Source organism: Protomyctophum parallelum (assembly GCF_964188405.1).
Source record: "Protomyctophum parallelum genome assembly, chromosome: 10".
Classification (NCBI taxonomy): Eukaryota; Metazoa; Chordata; class Actinopteri; order Myctophiformes; family Myctophidae; genus Protomyctophum; species Protomyctophum parallelum.
In genome coordinates this window covers 24,898,600-24,911,438 of record NC_139704.1, presented here as the reverse complement: position 1 = coordinate 24,911,438, position 12,839 = coordinate 24,898,600, and the positions used below count along the sequence as shown (strand labels likewise).

At 41.9% G+C, this 12,839-nt stretch overlaps 2 protein-coding genes across 2 annotated transcripts in view; one reads left to right on the top strand and one right to left on the bottom strand.

The window, feature by feature from the left end:
- The window catches only part of cuedc2 (CUE domain containing 2), a 203,847-nt gene that overhangs the window by 20,142 nt on the left and 170,866 nt on the right, over positions 1–12,839 (bottom strand). The window lies entirely within an intron of this gene.
- tysnd1 (trypsin like peroxisomal matrix peptidase 1) lies at positions 1,337–12,157 on the top strand. The gene is made up of 7 exons (XM_083774507.1): positions 1,337–1,493; positions 1,874–2,522; positions 3,114–3,331; positions 3,958–4,217; positions 9,680–9,810; positions 10,459–10,644; positions 11,151–12,157. Exons 2-7 carry the CDS (start codon positions 1,889–1,891, stop codon positions 11,351–11,353), a joined length of 1,632 nt encoding a protein of 543 aa, XP_083630633.1. The 5' UTR covers positions 1,337–1,493; positions 1,874–1,888; the 3' UTR covers positions 11,354–12,157.

Genomic DNA, 12,839 nt, shown 5'->3' with positions numbered 1-12,839 from the left:
ATTACCTACCTAGGTTCCATCCTGGAGGCCAATCTTTCCGGTGATAAAATGGCCACCAACGTAATCAAAAAAGTAAATCAAAGAACAAGATTCCTTTACAGGATCTCCTCACTGGTCAGCAAAAACACCTTGAAGACCTTAACAGGAGCCCTCGTACAAGGTTTCTTTGACTATGCATCCACCTCTTGGTACCACAGCACCTCAAAGGCCCTTAAAACAAGGCTCCAGACCTCCCAAAACAAACTGGTCAGGCTCCTACTTGGCCTCACCCCCCGAACCCACCTCACCCCTGCCCACTTTGACAGGCTGGGATGGCTTAGGGTCGTCGACAGAGTACAGCATCTTGCAATGGGTCTGGTCCACAAGATTCGATACACCACCAAGATACCCATGTACCTGTCTAAATACTTCCTTAATGTAAACGAAGTCCACACCCACAACACCAGAGGGAGTGCAACAAACCATGTACGACCCAGATTCGGCACAAACAAGGGACTAAATTCTTTTCGCTCCTATGCCACCAAAATGTGGAACGCCCTACCAACAGTCATTAAGACATGTGAATCCCTTGACTCCTTCAAAACCGCTCTCAAAGGGCACCTACGGATGGCTGCAATTCGAAACTGGCCTCTGTAAAATCTGAATCCCCCCCACCCCATTTTCCCTCACTGTATATTGTATCTTTTCCCTTTTTTGCTTCCCATATGATGAATTCCTGTTCTGTTCTTTAGCTACATAGAAATGTCTATTTGTATGTCTCTAAATGTTTGTATGTCTTTAAATGTTTTGATGAATTGAACAATGTGGACCCTGTTGTAAACAAGTGTAATGCTTAATTGGGTCGTCCACTCACAGTTGACAGTCTTTGTATTGAGTTTGTGCTTAAAATGTACTGTAAATTCTACAAACTGTTAATAAATATTTCAATCAATCAATCAATCAATGTTAATGTGTTCAACCACTATTAGCCTATATCACACAAAGATTTGGCGGACCCCCTTTAGTAAATCTGAGGACCCCCTGTTGAAGTTCACTGCTTCTCACACACACACACACACACACACACACATTGTATTGAGTTGTACTTGAAATGTACTGTAATTCTGCAAACTGTTAATAAATCAATCAATCAAAAGTCAAAACACAAACACACACACACTTCAGCAGCAGGGATACACTAGATAGAAAAACAAGCATCCTCCATGGACCATGACCCCGCCTACCTATACTAACTACGCCATTGGCTCAGCCTATATGGTCGTCAGGCTACACTCGACCAATGAGGACTACTGGACTTTTGGCCAACCCGGAAATAGATTCCAACTTGGATTTTCAATGTTTACAAAATGCTACGAACTCCTATCTGTTGTAGTTGATTGTTTTCTGGTTGACAGTAGTGGACTCTATCATATTAAATCTGTTTTTGCAAAGCCATACTTATCTTCAGCGGGGATGACGTCTCTCCAGCATTGACACTTTTGAAACAAATTAAGGCAAGACAAGACATTTACATTTCACATTCAAAAAAATTCAACCCACATTTCAACAACAATGCAATTATATGTGCTTTACGTGAAATAATTAAGCAAAGGAATCAATAATTTAGAATACAACAACAATGAAGAAAGAAGTTAAAAAAAGAAGAAATTAAACAGTAAAATTACAGTGAATATTTATTCTTCAACTGTACACTATATATGATTTCCTTTTTTTCCCTCCATAGAAGTGTATATATTTGTAAGCCTTTACATGTGATGAATTGAAAATGGAGGACCCCTGATGTAAACAAGTCTTAGTGCTTTTTCTGGTTTTATCATCATAACCCTCATCAATCAATGCATTTACATCAAAGTTCATTGATGTTTGTTCACAGACAGAACAGAACAGAATGGAGGTGATAGAGAAGTCCTGCTGTATTGTGACCGTGAAGAAGACCTCTGATCATCAGGATGGCAGATCCATCAGCTGCAGTGGAGTCATCCTCAACGCCCAGTCTGGGATGGTGATTTGCAATGCTCTCCCCTTTTCTCGTTTCATTGACGACGGTCATATTAAGCAGTCTCTCGCCTCGGATCAGAGGTTCATGCTGCCGCACAATATCGCCAACGAAAAGCTCGACATTCGCGTCAGATTCCACGAGCAGCGCCATCACGTGGACGGCAACCCTTGCACGTCGACATCATCATATCAAGCGTACACCGACGTCTCCAAAAGCAACACGACGCGTCCTCAACACGACACCAGCACCGAACTGGTGATGTTGGTCAACTGCCTGGAGTTCAGAAAGGCTTTCCTGACACTTTTCAAAGAGGCTGACAAGTGGCGTTTCTACGGTGGCGAGGAGGAGGACGAGGAGCTGGCCAGAGATTCCCAGTTTCTCGGCTGGTTTGCCGTGCTCAGGGCTGAGCGTGTTGTGGACGGCGCCTCAGACTCCAGACCTCTGCCCTGGACCAAGAGTTCCTCTCTCCAGAAGGGATGCCCGGTGGTGGCATGTGGGACCCCCTTTGGCTCTCTGTGCCAAGGTTATTATTGTTTCATTATTTAGTTCTTCCCTTTGTGTTTACAATTTCAGTATACTTTTGATTATATCATTTTCAAAGTTGGTTTGCTAGTTAGGCTTTGTTTTAGTTGAGCTTTTATCAGTTTTAGTGTTCGTTTTAGTTTTAAACAAACTTTTGGTCTCTTTACCAAAAGAAAATGTGAACCTGGCCAATCTGCAAGCTCACAACGTGGTGCGAATGCAACGCACTGTGAGCTTGTCGATTTTTTGACCATCAGTTATAAACTGGTAAAATATCCGAATATTTCATGTTTCCGGGTAGCTCAGTGGGTTCGATCTCGGGCTCCACCATAAACTCAGCGTATGAGTAGCACGGCTTGGGTCCGGCAAGTCATGCGGTAAGTACTGGGAGCTGATGGTAGGTGTGGCGCGCCACCTCAGCAATCCATCTCCCAGGGGTCTAGCGCATTGTAACGGGGACAGACTTACGACCTACTTCATACCCACCCAAAATATTAAGTCTTATGTATGAAATACCGGTACTGACAAAGAATAAAGCATTCAGTTTTTGTTATTTCGTGAGTTAAATAACAGCGCTCTGCTGCGCCTCCAGATCTCTTCATGAGCACACTCAGCAGGGGCATCGTCAGTAACCTGGCGGGAGAGGAGAACGCCGTCATCCTCACGGACGCCCGCTGCCTGCCGGGGACCGAGGGCGGAGGCCTCTTCCTTCCGCGTGGCGGCGGTGCAGACCTGGTCGGCGTGATCGTGTCACCGCTGTGCTGGAAGGCCAACGAGTGGATAGGACTCACCCTCGTGTGTTCAGCACAGGTGGGTCATTGAACGCCCAACATCCGTATTCACGTTGAGTGAAAATGTGGTCCCTGTAGGACCACGTGGTTAATAGGGCTTACTTTCTTGGCGTTTGTTCTGTTGATTACCTTTTTCACATTAATCGAATAACTGAGAAGTGTGTTTAGAATAATATACAAAAAAAAACTATTTTGACCCTGTGGGCATGGTGACTACTTTGAATACATACATTTTTTATCTGTTTTAAAGCTTTTTTTTTCACGCCTAAAACGACTTGCCCAAACTAGGGATTGAATTAGAATCGGTTATATTATGAAATTATCGATAAATATAATCGATCAAATAATTTGCACCATAGACATAGAAAGGTAGACGCCTCCTTCGGCTCTGTGTGCAAAAGTGAGGGCGCTTCCGCGTTGGTGCTTCACTAGTCTCGCATAACCAGACAACTATTGCGAGAGGCAACAGTCTGGCAACACCAGACTAGGGCTTCACAGAAGCTTCCGTGCGTGTCACAGAGCAGGCCGTTCGGGTCTGACAAGTTCCGGAAAAGACACGCTGTGATTGGCCAGTAGTCACTTTAGTGGCAGCGTCCAATGAGGCATCTGTTTTTTTTTATATCAATGGTTTGCACCCTCCTACAGGTGATCTTCAAGAACATCATGTGTTGTATGAAGACTGAAGACCCCCTGCGAGACATGTCGTCAGTTCTCCACCGGGCATCGACTGACCGCTATCTGTCCAGCAGCAGCAGTCCGACAGACACGTATCCCACGGTGTGTCTGGTGGACAGCGGACGCTTCTGGGGCTCTGGGGTCATGGTCGCCCCTCGGCTGGCTCTGACCTGCCGGCACGTCGTCGCCGGAAAGTCATCTGTCACTCTGAGGTTCCACTGCAGGGACAGGTACTGTACTGATTACTGAACACACACACACACCAGTGTTGTTTTCGTCGACTAAAACTCTAACTTTTTTCACAGACGAGAACTACATAAAAACTAAGCCATGATGACTAAAATTATGACTAAATAAACTGTTGATTTTGTCAACAAAAAAAAACTAGACCTAGGCCTAGATTTTGAAGGTGCGTTTTACCATGTGGTAATACATAAATTGGCCTCGCTCTGCGCACATTCGTATTATGAAAGGCATATCGGCCCGTGTTGAACGCACACACATATGGCATACAGCGTTCCTGAATATTTTAGCATTGTGGGAGTGTCCATATGTTAATTATTTTCGCTTTGCGCAATTTGCTATTAAGCCCCTTGACCTAAAAACACTCAGCGCATAACGATTAGACGTGGGTCTGACCACCTCATAAACGCAAAAAGCACTGTTTGATTGTACACTTGAGCAGCTCTGGGAGGCTGCTAGAGTGTTGCCATGTCTGTTTATTATAAGCGGCTTCTTTTTCTGTAAAGTTGCTTGTAAATATTGGTAGTTGTACTATTTGTGGTTGCTTTTCTTGTTTCTAAAGTGGTTATTTGGGCTTTTCTCCTAATGTTGTTTAAACCAGTGATCCTCACACAGCACATTCCCATGTCAAGGATCCCCAGATGAATGCATTTGCCCAACTAAGGACGGCTAATCCAAAAATTTAATTATTTTTTTCCAAGATTACTTTTGAAAATAGCAGATCTATACCAGCTCACAATGCATCACATTCATTCATTAAAACTATGAACTCTGACTGCAGGGGGATATATATAATGATCATTATAACAATGTGCAAGAACATATTTAAAAAGAAGGAAGAACTTGTGGACAATCAAAATATGTTTTTTTATTTTAATGTGGTGTCATTAAAATTAATCTGGATATGGCAGACTCACTATCTAGAAAATAAAAACATGGCACTTCATTTAAAATAGGTTACAGACCCCTGTTATATGCGCTTATATTTATAGACCTATTTACTTGTTTCTATGAGACATGGCAACAGCCTCGTTTTGCGTCTTTTTTTTGTAAAATGTTGAGATTAGAAACGGCCATATTTCTTTCATTTCTCAACCTTAAAAATAAATAAAAACATCTCCATAATCCGTGGGAAGTTTGCTTTCATATGCTGTATCACACCCGATTCAAGTCTTCTTCAATAAAATGCTACGAGCGAACTCGGCGAAGACCATACCATCGGGGCCACAGCATTACGCAGCACGCATTCAACTCATTCCTTCGTCGTGACTTGAATGAAATAAAATATAATAAACGTTATTTTACTGGTGTTTTTCAATAGAAACAAATAAAGAGCGTGTGTAGGCTACTGTGTGCAAGTGCAACAGTGCATATACATGCATGCACTAGGCTATATTTCTTCCGTGTCGGGATGGTGATTGAGCTCTTCAAGTTCACAGCCCGTTTGTCTTTCATAAAAAAACGTTGATATTAGCTAGGGCTGCAACTAACGATTAATTTCATAATCGATTCATCGGCCGATTATTTAAACGATGAATCGATGAATCGGATTATGGCACCTTTTTGCAATTACTTAAAAAAATTAGCTTCAAATTATTTTAGGCATGTTGTAACTAACAATAAAGACAATAAAAATGAATACTCATTCAAAATTAATATTTTACCCCCTTTTTTTATCCAATTTGATTTCATTGCCATTCCTACTTGTAATGATACTGTAATCTGTAATGTTGACCGTGTATAGCTGACTGTCTCTTTCCATTTCTATCTCTGGGACCCCAATTTTTTATTTTTTATTTCTATGGTAAAATCAATTGTGAGTCCATTTGGTTCCATTTTTTCACTCTCTGTTACAGACCCTTTAGGGTCCACTTGGTTTACTTCCTAACTATCTATAATGTAGCTGGAACTCCCACTATGAGAACCACTGTCCTACACAGTCTGTGTGGACACGCACACAGTCACACACACACACACACACACACACACACAGTGCACACAAGTTACAATTAAGTAGCATGCTAGCTGATAGGGGAAACCGTTCTTATAGCAGCCATATTGGCATGTTCTCTAGGGTCTAGGCCAGGGGTAACCAACCAGGGGCTCGCGAGCTACCAGTAGCTCGCGGGAACCTTTCAAGTCGATCCCGAAGTGTCAGACTGATGGGCAGCAATACACAGCAGAATGTCTTTCGCAAAAAAAGAGCAGATCTACAAGCTAACAACGTGTAGAGGCTCGATGCATTTCAGCTTGAAGATCTGTTCCCCTTGCTTCCACCGCACCGCCCTCGGCCCTCCCCCTTTTAGCACTCTGTGCTCATGTGCTGTGTGTCTGTTGTTCCCCTCGCAGGCAGCACACAGAGCAATGAGAGCATCAGAGTGAACGCAGCATGATAGCGTCCCCGACACGTTGAATATTATTCAATATTATTATTTGTAAAGTTCGAACGCCAACTTTTAACACTGCACGGCTGCACGCACAAATAAAGAGTGCACTCGGCACTCGCACATGACGGATTATTAACGATCAAAACAATCCTTAGCGTGTTGCACAGCATGAATGATAAGTAATCACCGACCTGGCTGGATAAATATCACTATGACAAATTGTCAAAATGTTTAGTGCCGCTGTCAAAACATGACACAGTTGAAGATTCTAACTATTGAACAAGAAAGCCACAGTTTTGAAGGAAGTGGGTCCTAGACAGGGCTTGACGTATAGCTCATGGATGCATGGATGACAGACAGACTATCCGTTTTTATCCTGCTGTTCTATCATGTGATATTCGATGCAGGGCAAGATGCTCGATTGTGAATTAAATTGTAACATTCTCCTTGGCTTTGACTGCTTCAGACAGAACATCTGACACACAGCTACGGTAGACTATTAATTTACTAAGCTGTTAACTTACTCGGCTGCCTACCGTTGCTCGTTAATTAGGTCACACAATGGATGGACCACTGATATTTATCCATCCAGGTCGGTGATTTTGTAACACATGCTTTTGTAAGCGACTTGTTTTGATCGATAATAATCCGTCATGTGCGTGCGCGAGTGCACTCTTTATTTGTGCGTGCAGCCGTGCACAGTGTTTCTCCCACGTTTGGTTAAAAGTTGGCGTTCAAACTTTACAAATATGTGAATATTCATTGAAATGAGAAACAAAATATTGTGCTGTAAAAGCAATTCATGTCCTTTGCATTTTGTTTTATTAAAAAAAAAACTCAACAAAGAAGTTTATTTGTATTTTTGTCCTAATATTTTTTATTTCTAATACATTTGTCTTAAAGTGCAAATAACATACTTTCTAAAATGGCTTTTAATATTTAATATCATATTGTCTATGTCCCTCAAAGTTATTTCTAATGGTTTTGAGCCTCAATCACCACTGATATAACCAGGCCTTGTCATTTCTCAGTTGAGCTGTTCCTGAGAGCAATTTCTATTAAAGCACCTGATATGATATGAAAGCCTGATTGTTCAAAATTGGTTATTTGTGGGGATAGAAAACACATATGGGAGCTCCAAAAACAGAAAAGAAATGGAAAAAGTTGAATTCTATGTTATAGGTCCTTTAATATTATTTGACATTGATAATATAATTTACTATAAGTTTTTATTATTATTTAAGCTTTAGTCTTTGTGTGGATGTGTGCACATGCATTGAGCCTGTCAGAAATAGCAAAAAAACAAGTGTTTTTTCTAACACGTTTTAGTGGTAGATCTTGGCTTACAATTGGGAATAAAATGGGCTCTTGGGCTTGAAAAGGTTGGTTACCACTGGTCTAGGCTCTAGTATCACATATTGCTAAAGTTAAACAGCACTGAATAAATCATTAAGCAAAAACGTTCACTTCACGGAGATTTTTGCCCTGTGCCCACTTCAATGCGCTGCTGTGATTACACAGGTGGAACAAATGAGGAGCTAACGATCGTTAGCAAGCTACACTGCTATAGTGCTCGTCGTAGACAGCCTGCAAGCTCACAGATTCAGACATTGTGGAGCATTTTTTGTCATAAGACAAACAAATATGGACAGTGGCCGTGCTCACAAATGCCATGTTTTGGGACCTGTTTGGGGCATTTTGCAAGCAGATCATCGCAGCCACAGAGCTGACGCTCTCCCTCTCTGTGTGTGTGTGGGGGGGAGACTGAAGTTAGTTGGGAGAGAGAGGGGTAGATGCGGACCGGGCGCTCTGGTCACGTTCAAGACAATATTGTGGGTGCGTTTGGAAATGCACACCGGGAGCGCACTCGCCTATTAGTTTGCATTGCACAGTGCGCTCAGTGCGCTATTTCCGAACGCGCCCTGTGTTGTGTTTATACCGACCCGTTGCATATTGTTCGTTCAGCCTAGTGCCGTTACGGAACGGTAAAAAGAAAGAAGCTTTACGTTACAAAACACCCGCGATAATAATCGATAAGATAATTCGTTGGCAACTAATTTAATTATCGATTTTTATCGATTTAATCGATTCGTTGTTGCAGCCTTAATATTAGCCTATATAAACACTCATGGTTCTCTCATTTCTCAACCGTTTTATTAAATGTAAAAATCTCCATATTTCTTAGGAATCTTGCTTTCATTCGCTGTATGGTACATGGTTCTATCGTTATCGAATTAAACAATATCAAACGAACTTGCATGTTCGGGGGTTAGACGATTCTGGGAACATTCCGCATGGATTGCCAATTTGCCAATATGCTGCTATCTACTCGCAGTTCCATTCCGATCTGAAAGGTATAGGTGGGTCTGTTCTTTTGAGGCATAAAGGTGATAGCATGCAGTGCAATAGGAATAATTAACCCAAATGTGACAAAGTCATGTCATGTCTTCTATGGTGCCAGGCTGCCAGCCTGAAGAAATGTAATACCACGATCCCCAAAGTGCGCATTCCGTATGTGACATCAGCTGACTGGTAAAGAGAATAGTACGGACATGTTGATTGGGTACGTCTCAAACACGCCTTAAACACACCCATGACTAATTCAAGGCCGTTTTGCGCAATGCACGGGGTGTCGAAAGCGCTTCTTAACATGCCCAAAATTGCAATATGACATACCACACGCCCCCAGCTCTAAAAACTGTAATATGATTAGTAATATTATTGGAACTGGTTAATCGACCTGCTAGACTCTTAGGAAGGGACTAGTCTAGTGGACAAGAGATCCAGTACGAGTCATTTTACACTTGGTTGCATGCTGAAAATAGCTAGTAGATCTGCTATTTTCAGCAAGTGTCATTACGACGGCATCAAGGCCCGCCAAAATACATTTTAGTCGACTAAATCAACTGTCGATTTAGTCGACTAAAACTAGACTAACACTAAAACATTCCAGGTGACTAAAATGTGACTAAAACTAAATGAAAACTATTCAAGAGACTACGACTAAAACTAAAATCAAAATTTGCTGCCAAAAACAACACTGTTCTGTGTTCTTTGCACAGGTTCCATGCTGTCCCTGGTGAAGTTCTGTTCTCCACCAGTTCATCCTCCCCGTACGACCTGGCCGTGGTGGGACTGCCAGTCTCTGCTCCACAGGCTGTCCTCCCACAGCTGGCCACACGCTTTCAGCCAGGTGTGATCTTTACCTTTTCATTTAAAAAGGCAACCTGTAGGAACTGGAGGTACTAACAGCAATGTTTCATCATAATGATCGCTGTCGGGCAGAAACCTCTTATCTCCACATTCTAACTTTTTGTGTGGTCCCCCCCCCCCCCCCCCCTCCCCCATACAATTAACGCCCTACTTGAGCATACTACAGTACAGCGTCCCACAAAAGTAGCAAAGGGAACCCCTTTTGGTGTTTTAAGCATTCTGTTCTACTTTAGCTATTGAAAAATAGCAGATCTACAAGCTCATAGCGCAGCACCGAGTGCCGCGCTACGAGTTTGTAGGTCTGCTATTTTTGAAAAATCATGAAAATGTGCCGCAAATCTTTGAATATATATTCTTTCAGAGTGAACGTTTTTAACTCAAATCTTTGCTTCTGGGGGGTCCCTGGAACTACATATTTTCAGATGGGGGTCGGTGGCCAATTACACATAATCTTGGGGGTCCTTGATATGAAAATGTTTGAGAACCACTGACATAGAAACATGGGCTTTTCAGAAAAGTGTCAGGATTTAGAAGGCATTTGTAGAATATTTTCTCAGGTCTAAATTAATAAAGAAAAATAAGTTAACTAACCTTAACAGTGTGTGTGTTTACTTTGTGCTTCCATCAGGTGAGGATGTGGTGGTGCTGGGTTATGGGGGGTTGGGTCAGAACTGCGGTCCTTCTCTGACCTCCGGAATCCTCTCCAGAGCCATCAGCTGGAGCCGGCAGCCGGTCATGCTGCAGACCACCTGTGCAGTGCAGGCAGGGGCCAGTGGGGGCGCTGTTGTTCGGAAACACTCAGGAGAGCTGCTGGGTAAGGAAAAGAAAACAAGACCTTTTCCAATCACTAGGGGGCAAGTGTTGTCCATAGAACTCTCTAGAGTTTCTGTGTTACTGTGCATGAACATAACACAGTGCATGTACCACTACCAACATCTATGGCAGCAAATAACACTAATGTGCTGCCTCCAGTGCTATCATAGCAGTGGTTCTCAATGTGGCGTCTGGGCAAACCAGCAAAATGAGGAACAGTTCAACCACCCCATTTTATACGTTCAAAAATGTTGTAGATGGCCAATCTACAAGCTCACAACTCGGCATGATTCCACATGTGTAGTGCTTGTGAATTGGCTATTATTGCCATTTGTTTTGTTTACATATTAGAATGACATGCCCAAAATGTGGGCAGCCGGTTGAAAGTGGTTGATTTCACTGTTATTTCACAGGCTAGAAGTTAGCTAAATGAGAAAATGTGTATTTAAGAATATATCTCTCTATATACAGTAGCAGAGGTCTCAAAACATGCCTTTGTCTTTCCAGGCATCGTATCCAGCAACACACGGGACTATGCAGCCGAAGTGACCTACCCTCACCTCAACTTCAGCATCCCCGTGACGGTGTTCCAGACGTTGTTGCAGCACTTTGACGACACAGGAGACGTGGAGGCGTTCAGGGTTTTGGACTCGCCACAAGACGGGGTCAGGAAGGTGTGGAGGTTACAAGCTGCTCAGAGCAAACTGTAACGACCCGTAAGCACTTGAACCGACATATGAGGTTTCCACTTTCCACCCGACAGAGACGATATTATCGCTAAAATCGAAAGTGATTGATTGATTGATTGATTTAACACTTTATTAACAGTTTGCACAGGAAAGTAGAGTTAAAATACAAGGTCTGCTAGGAGGACTTAAAAACCCAAGAAAGGTCCTTCATATTCAACTCAACGGATGCTTTCTTGGTTTCATCGGGTTAACCAAAAAAATATCACTTACTCCTTTTTAAGTGCCTTGGTGTGTAATTTAATGGGGTTAATTTCCTACAATGAGACACCACAGTACTGTAAATGTAAATTCTAATTAAGTTAACGTGAAGGTGCATAACAGGATCAATATGTGTCGTTGTGTATTCACTAGCCAGGGTGCATGACTGACCATAAATCATTTTCATAGTATTTTGTATACCTAATAATCATGTGTTTTAATGAGAGCTGTCTAATATGAATTGTTTATAGTACTGCACTCCAATCTGATCAAATGCAATGTTTTCTTATTAAAAAAATATTTAAAATGCACACAGGGAAAGATACAAAAGTTAGACTCATACTATGTAAATTACCAGTATTGCTACTACTGGTATGTAAACACAAACATAGAAAAACAAATGACAAGAACAGCTTCTCTGGTTTTGTGTAAGACTTCTTAATACAGTCAGCGATCAGATAATACTGCACATTTAAACTCGTGAAGCATTTATAGTTAGGGGATTTACACCTGGTAACATTATACGGTGACCTTTGTATTGAACTTGACGGTCATGTTATGCTTAAATGACGAGCTGGATTTGAACTAGGCACTGTTCCTTGGTCCTCACCAGTCACAAGGAACATAATGTGTGGTCGCAGTGTTGTTTTTGGCAGCAAATTTTGATTTAAATTCTCTTCAATAGTTTTCATTTAGTTTCAGTCACATTTTAGTCACCTGGAATGTTTTAGTGTTAAGTCTAGTTTTAGTCGTCTAAATATCATAAGATTTTAGTCCACTAAATCTTCAGTTGATTTAGTCGACTAAAATGTGTTTTGGCGGGCCTTGATGCAGACTGTTTTTTTTTTCACTTGCTGAAAATAGCTGATCTACAAGCCCACGACGCGCTGTGGGCTTGTAGTCCCTAGCATTTTAGTCTAGTTTTTAACTGTTGACGAAAATTGTCAGTATATTTAGTCTTAGTTTTAGTCATCATACATAGCTTAGTTTTCATTTAGTTTCCATTTATTTTTGTCAGTGAAAACCACTGTAGTCGACGAACATTTTCCGTCTTAGTTTTAGTCGGGGTCACGTATCCAGACGTCTGTTATACTAGTGGATTCTGGATGTCATCAATGCATTGAAACAAAGGGACAAAATCAGGTTTAATCAGAGCATCCGATGCTCCAGTAGACGCGTCTACTGACCTACCGCAACTGTCTCCAGCTCCAAAAATTATACTGTGACGTTTTGGAGACATTCGGACTGA